At 44.7% G+C, this 20,482-nt stretch overlaps 1 protein-coding gene across 1 annotated transcript in view; it reads right to left on the bottom strand.

Moving 5' to 3' along the window:
• Window positions 1-2,737: 2,737 nt before the first annotated feature.
• Window positions 2,738-20,482, bottom strand: part of LOC147454826 (uncharacterized) — a 30,995-nt gene continuing 13,250 nt past the window's right edge. Inside the window, exons 2-7 of the mRNA XM_086516651.1 lie at window positions 5,036-5,314; window positions 4,650-4,829; window positions 3,737-4,407; window positions 3,557-3,662; window positions 3,436-3,475; window positions 2,738-3,297 (exon numbers count right to left, since the gene is read on the bottom strand). Coding sequence (XP_086372777.1) covers window positions 3,077-3,297; window positions 3,436-3,475; window positions 3,557-3,662; window positions 3,737-4,407; window positions 4,650-4,829; window positions 5,036-5,260 — 1,443 coding nt within the window. The 5' untranslated portion in view covers window positions 5,261-5,314 and the 3' untranslated portion in view covers window positions 2,738-3,076. The remainder of the gene's footprint in view (window positions 3,298-3,435; window positions 3,476-3,556; window positions 3,663-3,736; window positions 4,408-4,649; window positions 4,830-5,035; window positions 5,315-20,482) is intronic.

Below are 20,482 nucleotides of genomic sequence, written 5' to 3'. Positions count from 1 at the left end.
CTGCTTTTAAAAAAATAAGCCAACTTCTCCGAATGTTATCAAGACCGCATCACAAGTGGTCTTTTATGCCAACTTTTAGTTACTTGTTTTTTTTTAAAGATATTTCCGATAGGTTAATGATGCTATTTTTTCTAGGAGACATTGTATGACAAGATTAGTCATGAAAGCAAACCCAAAGTACTAAGCTTTGCAAATTAAGATAGCAACCTTATACAAAGAGAATTCATGACTGCTAGTAGAAAAAGGTTACCGATTGTAGAATAATTCTCAGGACAAGAAAATTAGTAGGAAACAACTAGCTGAAAACCAAATTAAAGTAAGAAGGCAAAGCCTTGGAAAATAAAAACATATCCTGTATGGAGACAAAAAGATCATGATGGCGGGATGTCCTCTATCGGAACACGTCGATTGTAAGGTCTTGTGAACATGGCTGTTTTGGATGGCCTTTATTAAGCTACAATCACCTATGCTTGCACCTTGAAGGTGTGTGGCCTTATGCAAGATCTTAACATGAGTGAAGGAATTCAGAGATTGCTAGTCAATGGCTGTTGGAAGAGCATGATGTGCTTGGCGGTGATTTACTCAACATGTATGCCTCATGAAAGCACAAAAAATTCTTGATGAGCGTGCGAAACATCCTCTCTTGGAGTGCATTGATTGCAAGATATGCCAGACATGACTATGGCAACGCACTACAGATTGTTATAACCAGATGCAATGTGAGGGTTTCTCGCCAGATGAAGTCTCTTGGCACATTCTAATAGGAGGATATGCCCAGCAAGGGTTGTCTAAGGAAACTCACCCATGCTTGCACCTTGAAGGCGTGTGGGCTTACACAAGACCTTCAGTTGGGGAGAGAATTCATGACCAAGTTGCTAGTCAAGGGATGTTGGACAAAGATGTTCTTGTTGGTGCTTTGGTCTATATGTATGCCAAATTTGGGAATACCATGGTTGTGGCAGGGAAGCTATGGGCTATTTTAACCAGTTACCCGATGCGAAGGGATGGCCTTTATCCAGCTACACACACCTATGCTTGCACTTTGAAGACGTCTGCCGTAAGATCTTAGCATGAGTGAAGGAATTCATGATGAACTTGCTAGGCAAGGGTTGTTGGAAGAGCATACTATGCTTGCCAGTGCTTACGTCGATATGTATGCCAAATATGGTGCCCTTGTGAAAGCATGAAAAATTCTTCTTGAGAGTGCAAGTTGTCCTCTTGGAGTGCATTTATTGCAAGATATGCCAAACATGGCTATGGCAATGAAGCTACAAGCTGTCACAACCAGATGCAAATTAAGGCTTTCTCGCTAGATGAAGTTTCTTGGCACATTCTAATAGGAGGATATCCCCAACAAGGACGTGAAAATTTTGGTTTTCGACGAGTGATTTTATTTTCTGGCGAGTTATTTTTTTTCATGCATGATAGCTTCTCCTCATAATAGGGGCTTTACAAATGTGCGTTTTTAACACAGAAAATTACAAGGGGTAAATCAAGCTCCATACTTAACAATCTCCCACTTAGAAACTGATCTCTACACCAAATCTGTGACTGCTTTCCATCCTGGCTTCTTATCGTTGAATGCCAATTGACGATGAGCAAGAGCTCAACTTTTCCTTGTTGACCACCTTTGTAAACATGTCTGCAAGATTTTCACTTGTATGCACCTTTCCTAGCTTTAGTTGTCCATCTTCCAAAAGGCAAACGCGCATAAAACCCTAGAGTGTACATGGTCATCTAAGAAGCCCAACTAAAGGGACATTACCATATGTGCAAAGTGGATAGAGAGATGCACGAGAGCAAATCATTGCACTGCATGAGACAAGGGAGAAGACAATCTTTCCATTCAAGGTGTGCTCACCTGCACCCACTACTCACCCACACTGTGAGGCACACTTATGAAGTCCAAAAATCAGCCCCCACTCAAAAATGGGCGCCGCCTCTTGGATGAGGCTTCTAGAAAGTGTGTGTTGGCCTGCATGCAGCTCCCCTTCTGCCAAGAGTCCATTTGACTCCCTTTGGTTTAATTTCCTAGTACCCACCAACTTCAAAGTCCTGCCAAGGGGCCTAAAGAACTTTTAATTGAGCCTAGCTAACCTTTTACTGCTCGGATTTCAATGTTGACTAGCCCGACCATCTCGTGGCGACCTACCCTTCTTAATTGGGAAACTCTCGGCCAACGACCGTTTCACACCGGTCATGCAATGTCTGGGCATTTGTGATTTTAATAAGAGGGTCCCAAAAATTATATAAAATCAAGGGAAAGAAACCAAACATATATAGTGGTTGCCACAGTCTCACATTCTCGAGACAGTGACAAGAGGGAGGATGCTTGCATCCATATTAGATCCACCTCTTCTTAAAATATCATAAATGGGAGAGGAAAGGCATGCATGCCATACATCACAGCATTCCAAAACACCGTTATGTCCAATGGGACTCATGCATACACCCAATGTATTTGAAACCACACCCAAGGTTAACAAAGCCAACATTTTTAAGTAAGGTGAAGAGAGCAGTAGTCGGGCAATCTTAATGTGACAGAAAACCAAAACAAGAGGCAAAGTGTTTTCTGTTCAAGCAAGGGAATGGTGCTGCCATACTTATAGGAACAAAAAGTGCGCCTGTTGGCTCATTCAAAGGGGGAGTAAAGTCCCCATTTGATGGCAGAAAGAGAGGGGGAAGCTCCGAAGGCATGACAGTAGTGCAAGGAAGCCAGAAATGGGACAGAGGGAAGAGCCAAAATCAGTCCACACGGTGGTATTAATGAAAGTCCAACGTAGCAGATAGGTAAATTAGAAGGTGAGATTGCCACCACACAAGTTACCAAGGATGTAAACATTTTGAGAAAGTAAGAGGCTGTTTTCAAGGGGATCCCATGACTTTCAAGTAATCCTCACAGGAGTGAGTAAGAGGCAACTCATATGAAGTTCCTTTGTGTGTACAAGCAAGCCTGGCATCAGTCGCTAGTTTAAGTAAGGGGAGGACCCAAAGTGGGTAAGTATTTATACAAACCAAAAAGCATTCCATAATGAAGTAGAAGCATTAAGGCAAAAAGCCCAAAGGATGGGGCTTTTCAGATCAAGAAGGGAATGGTTAAGTCATACTTTGCCAAGGAGAATGCATTGTCGTGTGCATAGAGTGTAGAAGCTCCTATGCTTGAGATATCAAAATGAAGTAACTTGCAAAACTGCCTCCTGTGTGCCATGGCGCATAGGGGCTTTTTTTGCCCCTCCCAGCCCCGCCAAGCGCCACGGTGCACCGTGGCCGCACGCTCTGCATGGCCTCCCAATCGACCTGTTTCGACAAAAAATTGCCCAACGGTCATCCACAGCCTGCAACCCTGCGACCGGGAGTTTGTGTGTGTGTGTGTGTGTGTGTGTGTGTGTGTGAGAGAGAGAGAGAGAGAGAGGGGGGGGGGGGGAGGGGGCACACCTTGCAGTAGCCAACCTTCAAATTCTCCACTACAACGCTTCTGACAGCTTCAAAAAATGCAACCACTGAAACTTTTTAAAACTGAGCCTTACATTGCAGCATCTCTAAGTTAACTGCATACTTTTAGGGCAATCCTCCCATTGCAAAAAGTAAACTGCCTTTCAAAGGGCAGTGCCAAAGACACATCCCATTCTGGAGCCCAAATTGCAAAGATGTTGGTAAACCCACTGCCTTTGTCAAAACTGGAATCAAGGTTCTACACACTTTTTAAATGCCTTAATGCATGCAGAAGAAAACTTACCAAAATGCGCTTTTAAGCCGGTCAGTAAGATAAGTCACCCCTATTACCCTCAAAAACCAGTGCCCAAAGCTCGTTCCATAAGGGGCTACAATTGAAGCTATTCTGGGCAATACTGGATATGCTAGAGTTCCTAAAACAAACCAGTTGAAGCTTAGAAGTGCGACAACGTCAAATCCAGGTCCATTGCATATGGACAACAGAAACTGTGCCACCGTCTTCAAAGACATACACACCACCATAAACACAGCCCCTATGAGAGGGATGCACGGGTCTTGCGCTTCCCATGCAACTGCTCCGACGAGTAAAGTCAGGAAAACGCTAAATAGGCTTGAGACTATTGCAGCTTTCCAGGCCTCATATTTCGCTATATGACTCGCTATGCACTTATTGGTGCTGCCAGGAGCACCATCATACTTGTGATCAAGCTGTAAGGGTGTCTTTCCCGTAACACGTATTAAGTCTGGTGTCCTTGGATACCTGGTATGCATGAAGAATTCGTCCTTGTTGTGGTTTCTCTCCATGTTGCACTCTTTCTTGGGAGACTCCATAACAAATCTGTTGTTTTCCAGGTTTTTCTGTTGTAGAACCAGAATGTTTCTTTCATGGATACCTTTCAAAGCTCTCTCCTCTCGCGATTTAAGTAAATCATTTTCCTCTTCCAAATGCATCACCTGATATCAACCAACACATTAACATCTCAGTACCTAAATGTCAAGCAACACAACTATATACCAGCACTGTAGAGAAGACAATGAAAATTCAACCTCACTTCTACGTGTGCTTTCTTCTCTCGTGTGTGTGTGTGTGTGTTTTCCAGATTTTCTTTTTTTGGGCCGGGGGAGGGGGGGGGGGGGCGCTTTCAAGAGCTCTAGCTTGTCTACAGAAAAAAGCAGGATTCATGCCCGTCCCTTACTCGCAATTGAAGCACCTGGAACTTTTTCAAAATGGCTCTTTTTTCACCTTCAACCTTCTCAAGAAGATTCTTATGCTGTCTACATTCATCCAAAACTTGCTCCAACTCACACACTAACTCCCTTAATCTCTCTTTAGACTCAGTATGAAGCTTTATCATTTGCTGCAGCTCTTCTTCCATCTGCAATTCATCCAATAGAATTTGAAAAAAAACCAATCAAACTCGAGATGATGCTGTGCGCACACATACTCGAGATGTACACATGGAATAATCAATATGTTGCATTACTTCACATTTGTGTAACAATAATCAATACCCTGTATTACTTCACATTACTCTTACATAATCCTCCCATCTATGTAGATATGATACACAACCATACATACCAGGTCCTCTTTCTGAATGGCATTGTAAATTCGGAATGGCAACACCAGGATCTTCACAGTGAGAGAACCAATCTCACTCCAGAGGCAAACGTAAACATTAAAGCAGAACCAAAACAGATTTCGCCATGGCTGTATAAAATACTCAGCAAAGTTCAATAGTCCATCCCACACTGCTTCATGGATGGTGTTTAACTGCCTTGTAATAAACGGAAAAAGTAACTCCATCCTCCGTTACCGTGCTGCCTTGTGTTCATTGGTTAGAATTTTATGCTGTGGAACCTGTATGCCACAAAAAAAAAAGCTTCATACTGTGTTTCACTCACAGTTTACAAAGCCATTGCTATCACTTGTGAGCACAACAGTATATGAAAATTGTAGCATGCAGAAAAATTGGCAACAACCAATTTGTCGGGCTCTAGAAATCTGCTGAAAAGAGTTGGGAGTATAATTCTGGGGCTTTTCCAAAAACCAAATTTTTCTTTGTGATATGATACCCAACGGTTGCATAAGACATAAGTAGCTGCCTGTTGGAAACCTCCTTGCCAAAACAATAATCATGGAAGGGAAAAGATAACCCAGCAGCACACTGCCCAAGAACTGCCAAAGAATAGTCCCTGAATAACATGTATCTCTGGCTGTAGTCTCAAAGGTATCAGTAGGATACATTCATTGTAACCAGCTTGGTACTGACAAGGCGATAATCTCACAGCAACACACGAACAGAGCTGAAAACTTTTAGCACTTGAAAAAACAACAATTAGTGGCAACACAAAGTGGCAAGATTTCTACTTCAAGATGTACTGATCCCAAAGTCTGGCGCCCCTTTCGGAACTTCCTTTTGTATTAGGAAATCACGTAGTACAACTGTCGGGGAGTCAATCTGCGATCTGTGTTTCCAAGCTGATTTGCCGAGAGTGACTCTTTGAGCATCCTTTTAAAGGCCACTGGCCTAAAAGCAATAAATAAACAAGCTGGTGCTGCTCAAAAGCAACTGCTCAAAACACTCGTGACCCAAAAAGTCAACGATGCAAAGCTGCCCGGAATTTCCGGAGCGTATTGCAACCGCAATCGTACGGACTAATGCCATGTCATCATCTGAGATCTTCTCTCTCTCTTCGTGCCATGTCACCACTTTGTGACATGCATTTGACACTGACTCTATGCTTACATGCATTTGACGACTCAAGCCATGCACTGACACAAAGGCACAAGTCACTGAACAATCATAAGCACCATCCCTGTCGAGATGTTAGAAATCAACCTTGATCATTATGACTTATTTAGCCATCACATCCACACCACGATGATCTCTCACGGATATCTTGATGCACTGAATCTCGTCACTCCGAATCACATCAACTAGACAAAATGTTGAGTCATTTCGTCTTTCACGCATACTTAGACAAAAGAAAACAACAATTGTAGTACACAAACTATTCAGTTATTAAGGAGTTCCAATTCACAATCCCAAAATTATACTCAACTTTCATGTTCATATCATAAAGTCACTCAACAGAGTACTGTCAGCCTATCAACACCTCCAAAATCTCAAAGAGAAATTGGTTAAATCTATTCTCTTTTGGGCAATTTAGGAGCGATTCCTCTCTCGTGCAGCACACATGGCACCAAATCCAGCCCGCTGATTCGGCATGCACTTATGGAATAGTCGGAGCTAAACCAAAAGCCTCAAGGTAAAGCTCTAGAATCTAAGGATTATCTGTCAAGTCATCCTCCATCCACTTTGCATCAAGAGCTCGATAATTCCTAAACTTGACCAAATATCTAAACTTGACCAAATATCTGTGGACCAGCTTACCCTTCATTTGCCTTTCTTTATGACTAGGACCTACTCAGTAGTACCTGCTCATGTATAAACATCTTTTTATTTTCTTCTACCTCTAGTTGCTCTCGCGCTCCCTGTCCTCTTCACCTTTGAAAGGTCTCAATAACTCACGTGGAAGGCATTGTGAATCTTCCAAGTATCTAGCAACTTCAGTCAAAAGGACAACTCGTTGATCTTTCATGAATTTGGAAGGGCCCATAGTATCTTATACTTAGCTTTGGAAAAAGCCTCCCCTTAACCTCTTCTTTCTAAGGCGTCTCTTCTCAAACCTAAGAAGCATCCAATCACCTTCCTCCAATTGCAAGTCGCAGCAATGCTCGTCTGCTACTCTCTTATGTCATTCTTGAGACGTCTGCAAAGACACCTTAACTTTAGCACAAGGAGTTTCAGATCCTGGACAAAATAATCTGCCCGAAAAATCATGTTCTTAGTGCACAAACACATGCGGAATCTTTTTGCCACCCTCAACAATCTCAAATGTGCCTTCCTTGGTGAAGTATGAACAGTGTTGTTATAAGAAAATTCCACCAATGGCAAATACTTCTCCCATTGAGACTTATTTTCAAAGATATAGCACTTCAACAAGTCTAAAACCGCTGAGTTGATTATCTATGAGTGTCCATTGGTCTGTGGACAATATGACCATCAACTCCACCAACGTGGTCATTACCCAATAGTGGGTGTAGAACTAGGTACCAATATATGCTCCCCACACCCACACACCACACCCGCACACATGAGCATACATCAATACAAAGATTTTCCTATTGAATTTCTGTCATAACTCTAGAGATGCACGGCAGAAGCGGCCATAAATGAAGCCTACTATTAACAAAAGTATTAAATAGGAAAAATTAGCACAAAAATAAGGAAGTTGAAAGGATTGAACCAATGAGGAGGAATAACATTGACGGAAGTATGGGTAGTAGGAGGATATATAAAAATGAAGCAAGCCTGGAGCGCCTCCAAATCAATCCTGTCATCTATCGAATAGTGTCACCATTGCTCAGCCAAGTGCAACAATTGTCATACCACATACTACGCATGAGTGTAACCAGCTGGAAACATGTGCCAGGTCACTTTTGAGACGTGCACAAAGCAAAAAACGCAAAAAACCATCTGCAAGGGCTGCCCTGCCATGCCAACAGAATCTCCACGCAGCTGCTAGGTCATTTGCCATTGGCAAGGAGGTAAAATCATTGCAACAATCGCTGAACTGAACCAAACCGATCAACACTTGAGCTTGACGAGAGATCTTCATACTGTAGACAAGAGACACATTAACGGAGTTCCGACCACCTTACAAAGCGAGTAGAGCTCAACAAGAAGAAATCATTCTGATCAATTGCTGCGTTTTTTCCTATCTTGGGGCTGCCCTCGGGCAAGCTGGGGCAGCCGTCTACTAGCCCTTCCCACCTTTTCCGCCGTCACCACGAAGTTGCAGCTTTTATGGGCTGATTTTCAGCCACATTTTTTCTTGGTCATGGACGATGCAGCCTCCTCTCCGGAATCTCCTCTCCTACGGAAATGTCAGACCTTGTCATCGGATGTTCTTCCTCTAAATCTCACACCTACACTGGCTGGATCTCATCTTCCTTTTGCGTTATTGGCATCAAAGGACTTCTACTGCGCATCAAAGCTTGGAGATCGGTTATGAGGGTTTCATTTCAGAGGAGATTCTACAATGGAGATTGACAACAGATTAGCCTTTGGACACCCGTCTACACCTGTCCTACGAGTGGTTCAGCGACGATGGCGACATTAATACAGTTGTTTTTGAGCTACATGCTGTTTTCCCCTGTTTTCAGCCTCTTGACGGCAGTGCACATGGAGATCTTCTGTCACAAGACGGTCACCACATGCCAATAGAAAAGAATAGACTGAACAGACTTTTAGCACTTTGATAACAACTAAACTGAAAAAGAGAGAGCACACACGACACGGAGTGGCGGAATTCCACCCCAAAGAGTACTGGCCCCAAACCTTGAAGCCCCTTCTGGTATTTCTTTATATTGCATAAACACAATACAAGCCGGTATCCTAGGACCCAAAAGCAGTTTACACGAAAATCCTTCTAACTCAAAAGCATGTGGTCCAAAAGCAATGCCCAAAAGCCAACGTAAATCACGGAAATCCGTACAACTGCCAAGACAACAACGCAAATCACGGAAATCCGTACAGGCTGCCACGTCAACATGTCACCGTAATTTCTGGCCCGTCCGTACAGTTCTCACGTCAGCATGTCAACGTAAAATGCGGGATTCCGTACGACTGCCACGTCAACATGTCAGCGTAAAATACAGGATTCCGTACAGGCTGCCACGTTAGCATGTCAACGCAATTTCCGGGTTGTCCATACAGTTGTCACGTCAGCATGTCACCCTAAAATGCGGGATTCCATACGGCTCCGCCACGTCAACAAGTCAACGTAAGATCCTTCTATTGCTTCTGCTTCTTCTAGGGTTTAGGCCCCTTGGCCGGTAGCTCCGTTCTTCAGTGACGACACGTCAGCAGTTTGTGACGTCTCCCCTTCTTGAAAGAGAGTAATTGTCCGTGATTACACAACATATCTACAAAACAACTCAAGTTAGCTTAAAAATTTGTGAGGACATTCCATGGGACATTCTGAGGGACAATCAGTTTGCTCTTTTTTTTATTAAGGAGTTGGCTTCTCCTTTCGGCTCCTTTGATCAAGGAGTTGGCTTCTCCTTTCGTTATCGGAATTCTTGATATTCTGGCGCAGTAAAATTAGCTATCACACCCAAACCGCACTGATCTTCCACAGGTGTCTTTGATGCACCAAAATTACATACCCAGGCAATCTCATCCAATTAGGAATAATTAGTAGTTGGCACATCACAATGCAACACAAATGCATGTTACAAGACACAACAAATAGCGCCGCTAAGCACTCTCCCAAGACAAATGGTCTGCGGTATGAAGCTAACTACCTCGTCACTCCCCCTGCAAATAACCTAAACAGGTCTAGGCCATGAGCTCAAAGGACTATATAACCAAACGCTCCCCAGACCACAGTATGCGTCGCTTGGAGGTTCAAGCATACGACCAAACGCTCCCCAGACATCGGCCTGCGTCGTTCGGAGGTTTTCTAGCATACAATGGAACGCTCCCCAAACATCGGCCTGCATCGTTCCGAGGTTTTCAAACAAACAACGAAACGCTCCCCGGACATCGGCTTGTGTCGTTTTGAGGTTCAAACAATACTAACACAATATTTCTCACTTCTCCACCTGGGAGTACAATCAGCAATCAATGAAACCAATATAGAATTCGTCAAACAACTCAAATCGGCACGAAGATAGGTTCAAAACAGATACCATCAATTTCAAACAAATTTCAAACAAGTTCTCAAACAGAACTCAAACTTAGAAAGCAATCTCGACATCAGTCGAGCTCGAAAAGTCGACTGACTTTCCATCTTGAAACCTGCACAAAAAATTAGGGTTAGGTTCATTCCATAAGGTCGTAGCCAACCACAACATGGTCCATAAACTCTTGAATAGTCAAAACAAGCCTCGACAAGCAATGTTTCAGTGGCGGTGATGGTAGTCCCAAGACATACCAATCACACTGGACCTCAAAGGTTATCAGCTTGAGAAGAGACATCAGGTGAGAGATGTCCAAGAATTTCAAGTCGTAATCTGCCACGGTTTTTGTGGCAAACATTTCAGGATACCCCACTCTGCCAGAAGCTACCAGAAACCATATAACTTTGGGCAAAATTTTTCTTGAAAGCTTTGCCAAGTCTTTGAAGTGTGTGGCTTGGTAGCTATAGGCATCAACATCTGCATAGCACTGCTTTTGAGAAAAACAGTGACTAGAAACAAATATTGGATCCTTCTCTTGCAAGTGATCTTTATGGCTTATGCCCTGTAAGACATGAGCGGTGGAGACGGAAGCACGCCCGATGCGTTATGAAGTAAGGGTGGGAGTGGCTAATAAGTCCGGGATCAGAGCACGAACCTACTTCGAATAAAATTCCAATAGTCTTTGGTTTGCTCTGTCTGCTCTTTTGTAGGACCGGTATGCTTTCAAAAAAGCAAACGCCTGATGCTTTGATACCACTGTCACAAGACGGGCACCACGTGCCAATAGAAAAGAATAGACACAATAGACTTTTAGCACTTCAATAACAATTGAACTAAAAGAGAGAGAGAACACGCGACACGGAGTGGCAGAATTCCACCCCAGAGAGTATTGGCCCCAAACCTTGGCGCCCCTTTCGATATTTCCAACACAGTACAACATAGTACAAGCTGATACTCCATCCTTTGCACCTTCATCCAGAAGCATGCCAGAGAATGAGCCCATGGCCTCATATTTAAAGGCCCTAGGCCCCAAAAGTAGTTTACATGAAAAGCCTTCTAACTCAAAAGCATCAGGTCCAAAAGCAATGCCCAAAAGCTGCCAACATAAATCACGGAAATCCGTACATCTGCCACGTCAGCAACGCAAATCATGGAAATCCGTACAGTTGCCACGTCAGCATGTCAACGTAAAATGCAAGATTCCGTAAGGCTCTGCCACGTTAGCAGGTCAGCATAAGATCCTTCTATTGCTTTTGCTTCTTCTAGGGTTTAGGCCCCTCGGCCGGTAGCTCCGTTCTTCAGTGACTTGACACGTCAGCAGTTTGTGACATCTTCCCTATTTTGAACCTGGTCCAGACAAGCACAAATTTTTACCGAGCATCAGCATTTTCAGTCCCTTGCATGAGTGATTTTGGATAGACAAAAGATTCAAAGTTTTCCACTTTGCATCTTCTAAGGTTACCCACCGACACGACACCGTCCATTAAAGTCCGTGCGGTATCTGATCTATGCTTACGGCATATGGAGACCTCGACTTCTCAAAGAAGACACCACCATCCATTGTTGGATAGAGACTTATGATTGGACCTTCATACAAGATGTACATCATCTTGCAAGAGCACTCCCTCAACCTTGATCTACAAACTCGAGTGGAGCTTCATGTAACGAACTTGGACACTCCAAGTCAAGATTCTACCGCGACACAACAGAGATTCACTTCAAAACAATTCACAATTCACACTTGATTCGACACGGCCTGGCGGAGTTCCGTGCCTAGAGATATTGGCCCCAAAGACTAGCGCCCCTTTCAGTATTTCTTTTTGTATTAATCTGTGTTCAAAGTACAAGAGAGTGGGAGGGTTCTCACTCTCAGACTCTGCGTCCAGATACTCTGAGAAGTGAGGGCCCTGCCCACTAATTATAGGTTTACAAGGGATGCCCAAAAGCTTCTCAACTCAAAAGCTCTTAAAATAAAGCAGCTAATCCAAAAGCTTCTAAATCAGCCTGCGTAGAATTCAGCCCTACGTAAAAACAGATTTCCGTATGCTTTGCCACATCAGCAGGTCAGCACAAAAATCGGGACTGTTGTACGGATGCCACGTCAACAATGCATCGGGTTTTCCGGGCTATCTGCCACGTGTCATGCTGCCGCATTTTTCGGGCCTCTAGCCTGTGTGAGTGTGTCCAGGCATGCCACATCACCAGTTTGTGACATACCCCCCTCTTGAAAGCATTGTAATCGCCCTCGATTATGCTTGCAAAACGACAGAGGCCATAAACTGTCTTAGCAAACATTGACTGTTAGTACCGACGTACTAGGAACAATACATCTAGCACATGTATCAATCGACAGTCACATCACAAGACATCACATGACAAATCACATTCAAAAATCATCCCAATCTCAAACCATGATTAATCGGCAATGTATTTAGCAATTGCATCTAGATCCAGTCGGGACCTCACAGATGCCCAATTAACTAATCCTTATTGCAATAATGTCTATAGAGATCTATCAGACCGAAATGCTGCAGTCATCTCGTCTATCAGTTCCAACACTTAGACAAGTCAAGTACAAATCAGTATCATTATCATTATCATTATCAGGAATTCCAAATCATAAAGTCATACAACAGAATACTGTCAGCTCAGCAGTATCCTTGAAACCCAAAGGGACATCAGTGACTCTATATCAAATCAAGGTATCGAGGCAATCCGTCGTCAAAGGAGTGGAGTGACTCCCCTCTTGTGCATACCCACTGTCACAAACTGGTGACATGGCTGCCCAGTACATACACACACCCCCAGGAATTTCCCCTGTTGAAGCTAATGACGTGGCACTACCGTACGGACAGGCCTGCAGAATCCGGAAAGTCCGTACTGCTGACATGGCAACTTGTAAAACGCGGCGGAATTTGCGACAGTTTTGACGACAGCTTTTGTTATGCTTTTTGGCTAGCAAATTTGAGAGAGAGAGAGAGAGAAATGAAATGAAATGTTATATTAACGTCTTCAAAAGGCCATAGTGACCTATGAGACCAAAAAGTTACAAGGTGGTGGATCTGATACAAAGTCAGAGTAACAAAATAACAACAGTACAAAACAAAGATATATACTATGGGATCCTAGATTGGTCGATGTGAACTAAGCAAAAATGGGGGGGCGGCTTGCTGGGATAGCTGAATCACAAGAGATCTAGCATCGGTCATTGGCGGATCTCATCAATCTCCTCCATGGTTAGTAGTCTGACAGGGCGTCGTGCATGCTTGGCCAGCGTGCTCCGAATCTTCTGACGTAGCCTCCATCGATGCTGTGTAGTCCTCCGCAGTCGTGGGCGCCTGGATTTCCCCAGTTCAATCGCTCAGTCGATCAGTGTGCCTCTGGTGTGAGACGAGAGGGAGCTCTGCTGTGGGAGTGGCTCTTGTGGCTGTCCCGTGTCTGCTCTGAAGAAGTCTGTGATCCGTCTTTGAGACTGGCTAGCCTTGCCATTCATCAGGCTATCTCTGTGTCCAGCTCGAGCAAGAACAGACCCAGGCATCTCTGATCTTCGTATCCCATGACTCTTGAGAGTGGTCCAAAAGCCTCTCTGAACAAGCAATGGAAGCGGCCTCGTATCTCGTAGTAGACGGGGCAGCGGCATGTATAATGCAGCTCTGTCTCAGGCTCCATGTGACACAAGGGGCATGTCTTGGCCTCTGCTGGTACTCCGCTGTATCTCCCAGTCTTAATCCGCAACTGGTGAGAAGATGTGCGTAACTGGCCAATAGCACAACGTATCCCGTGAGACAAGTGGGTATCCATGTATCCGGGTCTTGTCACAAAACCATCTTCCGTAAGCTAGAGAAGGTGGTCTCTGTAGAAAGCCATCTTCGTGCCCAATTCCTGTGCTGGTTGTATCCATGTCCTCCTGGTGTCTAGCTGGGTCACGTCTTGGCGGATGAGCTTGGTGATCTCTGACTGTGAAGAGTGAGAGATGGTGCATCCAATGAGTACTGGAATGGTGGCAGCCTGTCTATGCTGAACCCATGTGCCTGAAACCATGATGCCATCTCCCCATACCAGCATGTTGTATCTCCTTGTATGGCTTAACTCTCAAGAGGACTCAAGTGCTATGCGAGCATATCTGTCTCTAGGAAGTTCCCATGTGCGGTTTATGAAGGAGACTGATCTAGTGAGCGCCTCCACCACTAGTGGGGGGGCCGCTAGCTCTGCTCGGATAATGGCCCGTGGTACTGATGCCTTGGCTCCAATGAGCCGCAAGATCATAGAGACGAGAGGTTTCTCCATGTTCCCCCATCCATCTGTGCGACCCGGCCTCCTGCGGTGATCCAATGAAGGTCCCCATATCTCAGCTCCATAGAGCAATGCTGAAGCCACCAAAGTGTCAAAGAGCCAGAGCTTCGTCCTGGGCTCCTGAAACTGAACCTGCGAACACATCTTCTCTAATCTACCCAGTGCTGCCTGGGCTCTAGTCAATCTGGTCTCTGCTGCTCTTCTGAGTGAGAATGCAGGTCCGCTAAAAACCACTCCAAGGTAAGTGTAAGCATCTGTGTACTCCACAGCCTCCTGGCCGTATGTGAATGTAGGTGCTGACCTCCTGATCCACTGTGGAGTGGTATTAAACACCATAACCTTGGTTTTACCAAGGTTGACAGACAAACCACTTTCGTGGGCAAACCTATGCAAAGCATTCAGTTGACATTGCATTCCCTCTGGAGATTCGGAGATCAACACTATATCATCAGCATATAACAAAAGTGGAATCCGTGTCCCTGCCAACTGTGCACCTCTATCCCCATCGCTCTCAATGTGAGAGAGAGAGAGAGCTCTCTCTCTCTCTCTCTCTCTCTCTCTCTCTCTCTCTCTCTCTCTCTCTCTCTCTCTCTCTCTCTCTCTCTCTCTCTCTCTCTCTCTCTCTCTCTCTCTCTCTCTCTCTCTCTCTCTCTCTCTCTCTCTCTCTCTCTCTCTCTCGCTTTTGCTTGATTTGGCAAGGCTTTTGATTTTCAGCTTTTGGGGCTCTGCTTTTGGCATCCCTTGTAAATCTTTGAATTAGTAGTTTGGGCTCTCACTTCTCAGAGCATCTGGATGCAGAGTCTGAGAGTGAGTCCCGACTACTCGCTTGTACTTGGAGTTGCAGATTAATATAAAAAGAAATACCGAAAGGGACGTCAATCTTTGGGGCCAATATCTCTAGGCACGGAACTCCGCCGGGCCAGTGTCAAATCAATTGTGAACTGTGAACTGTTTCGAAGTATTTTCTTGTGGTGTCGCGGTAGAGTCTTGACTCGGAGTGTCCAAGTCTATTACGGTGGTATCAGACCACGGCCGATTTCTCTTCTACGGGAAATCGGATCCTTTTTACGCGACGCTTATGGGTTCAAACAGAGATCAATCGACTTCCTCTGCATCTGGAGATGCCGGAAAAGATCACAACGAAGATTCACGCGGGGATTATGGCCCACCTTGGCCTACTCAGGCGGAGCTGTAAGAGATGGAGCGTCGACGATTGATAAATGATGCAACAAAGATGATGCCTAATTTTGCGAACGACCCAAAATTTGCAAAATATATGAACCAGACCTCTTTTGATAAGGTATGGCGGCAGACCACAGAACCACCCCTCAAACGGGCTCTCAAGAAACCTCCTACTCCTAGGATGTATACATAGCAAGAATTAAAAGAGGTGGTTGATGCACGAATTGCTCAACTTTTTGACTCCTAAAATAAAGCTAAAAAGCACGACAAAAAGCAGAAGAAAGGAACTAACTTCCCGGGTTATTTGGGTTGTCAGTCTACATTTGAATCGGCAAGAAAGCAGAAGAAGCGTGTTCGATTTGGAGTACCCAGTTCTTCTTCTTATTCTTCTTCTTCTGAGAGTCCTTCTAGCTCCTCTGACTCGAGCGAAGAAGACAGAAAAGGCAAAAAGCGAAGCAAAAAGCAAAGCTTCGGAAAGGCCAGGAAAAAGACAAAGAAGCCTAAATCTCGCCCCGTGGTTGAGAGTTCTACAGAGGACTCGTCTTCAGATAGTTCGGACTCTGACGACAGTAGCTTTTATGCAAAGAAGAAGAATCTTTATAAAGCCAACCAGTATGACTTCTTGAAAAGTCCGAGAATTCAAGGAAGGTGGACAGTCAATTAAATTTGACACGTTTTTTGGTTATAGAGATGCTTCGAAGGCTTTGTCTTTCATACAGCAGTTTGACATAGCTTTCTCAAGAGGGCGTTACTCAGAGCACTCCAAGATTCGGAGGGTTGCCTCTTACTTCAAGGGGAATGCTCGAACTTAGTGGTCCACGCTCCTATTAAACAAGACAGCGCCAATTAAATGGCTGAAATTCAAAAGGTTTTTTATTTCTTCTTGGTTGACTCGAGAGTATGAACGCGACATACAAACTGCTTGGAACCATCTTCGGATGACCAAGAAGGATACAGTGGACGCTTATTGCGAGAGATTCTAGAGCTCTTTTCTACCCGCCTCTTCATTTAAGAAGATCTCATTCAAAGAACGGATTGAGCGGTTTACCTTGGTCTTCCTACAGAGATCCGAGATCACTTGTCATGTGGCACATCCAACCCTATGTGTCCATGGACAAGCTACAGTATGACCAGGGTTCAGTCCGTCAAGTCAGTCTAGAATAGGAAGTCATCTGGCACTTTTGTGAGTCTGTTCGCAGACCGTGCATGTCCAGAAAGTTAGTGTAGATGCATATCCTCTGGTTGCAAACAGCATGATCATAAGCATTCCCATCAGAATCCTTCAAGGCAATTTTCCAGTGCATTTAGCCTATTTTTTCCTATTTTTGACATTTTCACTTATTATTTTTAAGTGACTTTTGTTGGAAAGTAGGTAGGGCAAATTGAGTAAGTTTGTATATAAGCAAACCTAGACTAGCACTAAATGGCAGAAGAGGCAACAGGAGCCAAGCTAAGCAAGCAACTTCTCAACAAGAACTTGGTGGACTTTCCCCCTCCAAGCAAGACCATCTCCCCCCTAGCGTTTTCTTCAACAGCCTAAGCCTAGCGTATTTGAAGGAGCATCAGCCTGGCGTTTTTGCATCAGCAACCATCGCCACAGAACCCCCCATCAGCTAGCGGTTTTGGATTTCCCTTCCACTAGCGTTTTGTAGACCACAGCGTTTGCAGTTTTGCAGCGTTTTCAGCAAAGAAGACCCTGCAAATTCAGCCCTAAGAAGTAGCAAATTCAGCCGGAAAGACCATCAGTTTTCAGCCTTAAAGAACCTCAGTTTTCAGCCCTAAACCTGCAGATTTTCAGCGACAAACACCCACGAAAACAGCCCCCAAAATCACCGTTTTGGACTAGCCGCAGATTTCAGCCCATAGCGTACCTGCAGATTTTCAGCGACAAAGACCCACGAAAACAGCCCCCAAAATCACCGTTTTGGACTAGCCGCAGATTTCAGCCCATAGCGTTTTTGGACAGCAATAGAAAGATTGCAGATTTCAGCCCTAGTGTCGGCCTCGTCATCCCCGTCGTCGTCGTCAACATAGCCTAGACTTGCATCAGTCTCATGCATACCATTTGTACCAGATTGTGCGATCATAAGTAGGCCACTCTCGCCGACGAGAGTGGGGCCTTCGGAGGAGGGTTTTACAACATCTCTGGTGTCGTATCTCTCTATCTCTCAAGTCTCCTACACTTGCACGCACAGTGTCCATTCACTTTGTTTGTGATCATAGCATTCTCTCATTAAGAACGGAAGGCTCTACCTTCCATAAGAACGAAAAGGAACCTTGAGCACAGTTCGGAGCACTCATCTTGAGCAAAGCACAAACATTCATTCCGCTGCACCTAACATCACTACTTAGAACAAAAGTCAGCTTCCATTCCGGAGTTGATGAGTCATGCGAAACGGGGTTTTGCCATTCACTCGAGCAGTTTGACCCACCCCACAGATGAAATCGTGACGCAAAGGGCAGAACAAACTTCGACAAATGAAAGTAGAAAGAGGAAGAGAAATCCAGAAAAGAAAGAGAAGGATGCACGACCCAAACTCACTCCTCAAGAGAGAGCTCTCTACATCAAGGAGGGGAAGTGCTTTGGATGCAGGGAAACTAGGCATATCTCCGTGAAATGCCCTAAAAAGGCACCGAAAGAACAGAACAACAAGGACGATGAAAGGCCTGAGAGTTTGAGAGCAGTTGAGAAACGTGGAAGAAAAGGCAAGATGAAAACGGGACTGATTCCAGATTACATGGGTACTGACCCCAGCACGATGGACGAGAGTACAGAACTTTGTCGAGCTTGGGGCAAAGTGAAAGACCAAGAAGCCCTGATCTTCTTTGATGGAGGAGCCAAGGCCAAATTCAATTCACCGGAATTGGGGGCGCGGCTCGAGATCACTCCCGATCGGATAGGATCACTTGCAGAGGCAGTTCTAGCGGCACTCGGCAGGGACGTAGCCATTAAACCTGTCATTGGCAAACTTCGGTTGCATTGTCAGGGGTATTTGGGGCATGAGGACTTCTACATAATGCCTTTGGAAGGTTGTGATGTCCTCTTGGGAATTCCCTGGTACCACAAGAACAATGCCGTGATCGACTATCAGGCGAGGAAAGCGACTTTGACCACAGAGAAGGACAGAACCATTGTACTCCATGTAAAACTTAAGGGCGAGTGTCCCTATTGTATCGGCTTCGACCATTTCAAAATTAATGAAATCCAATCTGTTTGTTTACTCGATCTTTTTGAAAGAGTTGAATGATGAGGATAGGACAAATATGTCTGAACTTGATAAAGAACACCAAGATTTTCTCCACACTCATGCCGATTGCTTCTCAGAGGGCCTGCCAGGAGAGTTACCACCCGCTCGTCCTGAAGATCATATACCATTGATTTGGTACCTGGAAGCACACCACTGAACCGGCCACCTTACCGTGTGAGCCGGGCCCAGAACGAAGAAATTATGACCCAAGTGAAAGACCTCTTGGAAAAGGGTCTTGTCCGGCCTAGTACATCACCGTACTGCTCTCCAGTGTTGTTGGTTTTGAAGAAAGACGGATCTTGGAGAATGTACATCGATTATAGAGCTCTCAACAAACATCAAGAACAAATTTATGATTCCTAGAATCAATGATATACTTGACCAACTTCAGGGGTCCTCGTGCTTTAGCAGGATCGACTGTAAAAACTGCTGACGTGTCAAAGCCTAAAGAATGGAGCCAACTTACAGATGTGGCCGAGGGGCCTAAACCCTAAGAAGAACAAGTAATAGCAGAAGTGTCACAAAGTGGTGACGTGGTTGCCCGAGAGCAAAAACCCTAACCCTAATTTCTGCCAAAACCCTAATTGCTGAAACCCTAATTCTGGAAACCCTAACCCTAGAACCTGCAAACCCTAATTTTGGAAACCCTAACCCTTAAACCTGCAAACCCTAATTCTGAAAACCCTAACCCTAAAACCTGCAAACCATGATTTTGGACCCTAACCCTAACCCTAAGGGCAACAGGGAGATTTTCAAAAATTGCGCTCGCTGATGACGTGGCAGGTTGTACAGATTTCCGTGATTTACGCTGGCAGCTTTTTGGCTTTGCCTTTGGACCAGAAGCTTTTGAGTTTTGAAGGCTTTTTATTATAACTGCTTTTCAGGCCAAGGGCCTTTAAGTATGAGGTTTGGGCTTCCTGGAGAAGGTGCAGAGTCTCGAGCTTGTACTTTGATGATGCAATATAAAGAAATACCGAAAGGGGCGCCAAGGTTTGGGGCCAATACTCTCTGGGGTGGAATTCCGCCACTCCGTGTCGCGTGTCGTCTCTCTCTCTCTCTCAATTCAGTTGTTATTGAAGTGCTAAAAGTCTGTTTCAGTTTGTTCTTTTCTATTGGCACGTGGTGCCCGCCTTGTGACAGTGGTATCAGAGCATCAAGCGTGTGCTTTTCTAAAAGCATACCAGTCCTACAAAAGAGGAGACAGAGCTATTGGAATTTTATTTGAGGTATCTTTGCGCTCCAACCCGAGCTCATTAGCCACTCCACCCTTACTTTATCGCGCATCGGGCGCGCTCCCGTCTTCACCGCTATCACTTACAAAAGAAGGATCCAAGATTTGTTTCGAGTCACTGTTTTTTCTCAGAGACAGTGCCATGCAGAAGTTGATGTCTACAGCTACCAAGCACCATACTCCAAGTACTTGGCAAGCTTTCAAGAAAAAAAAAAAAATTTGCCCGAAGTTATCTGGTTTCTGATATCTTCCTTCAAAGTGCAATTTCTGGCAGAGAGGGGCATCCTGAAATGCTTGCCATGAAAAACCCTAGCAGATTAT

This window comes from Adiantum capillus-veneris, chromosome 7 (genome assembly GCF_014529385.1).
Source record: "Adiantum capillus-veneris isolate H3 chromosome 7, ASM1452938v2, whole genome shotgun sequence".
Lineage (NCBI taxonomy): Eukaryota > Viridiplantae > Streptophyta > Polypodiopsida > Polypodiales > Pteridaceae > Adiantum > Adiantum capillus-veneris.
This window is presented reverse-complemented; position numbering and strand designations above follow the sequence as displayed.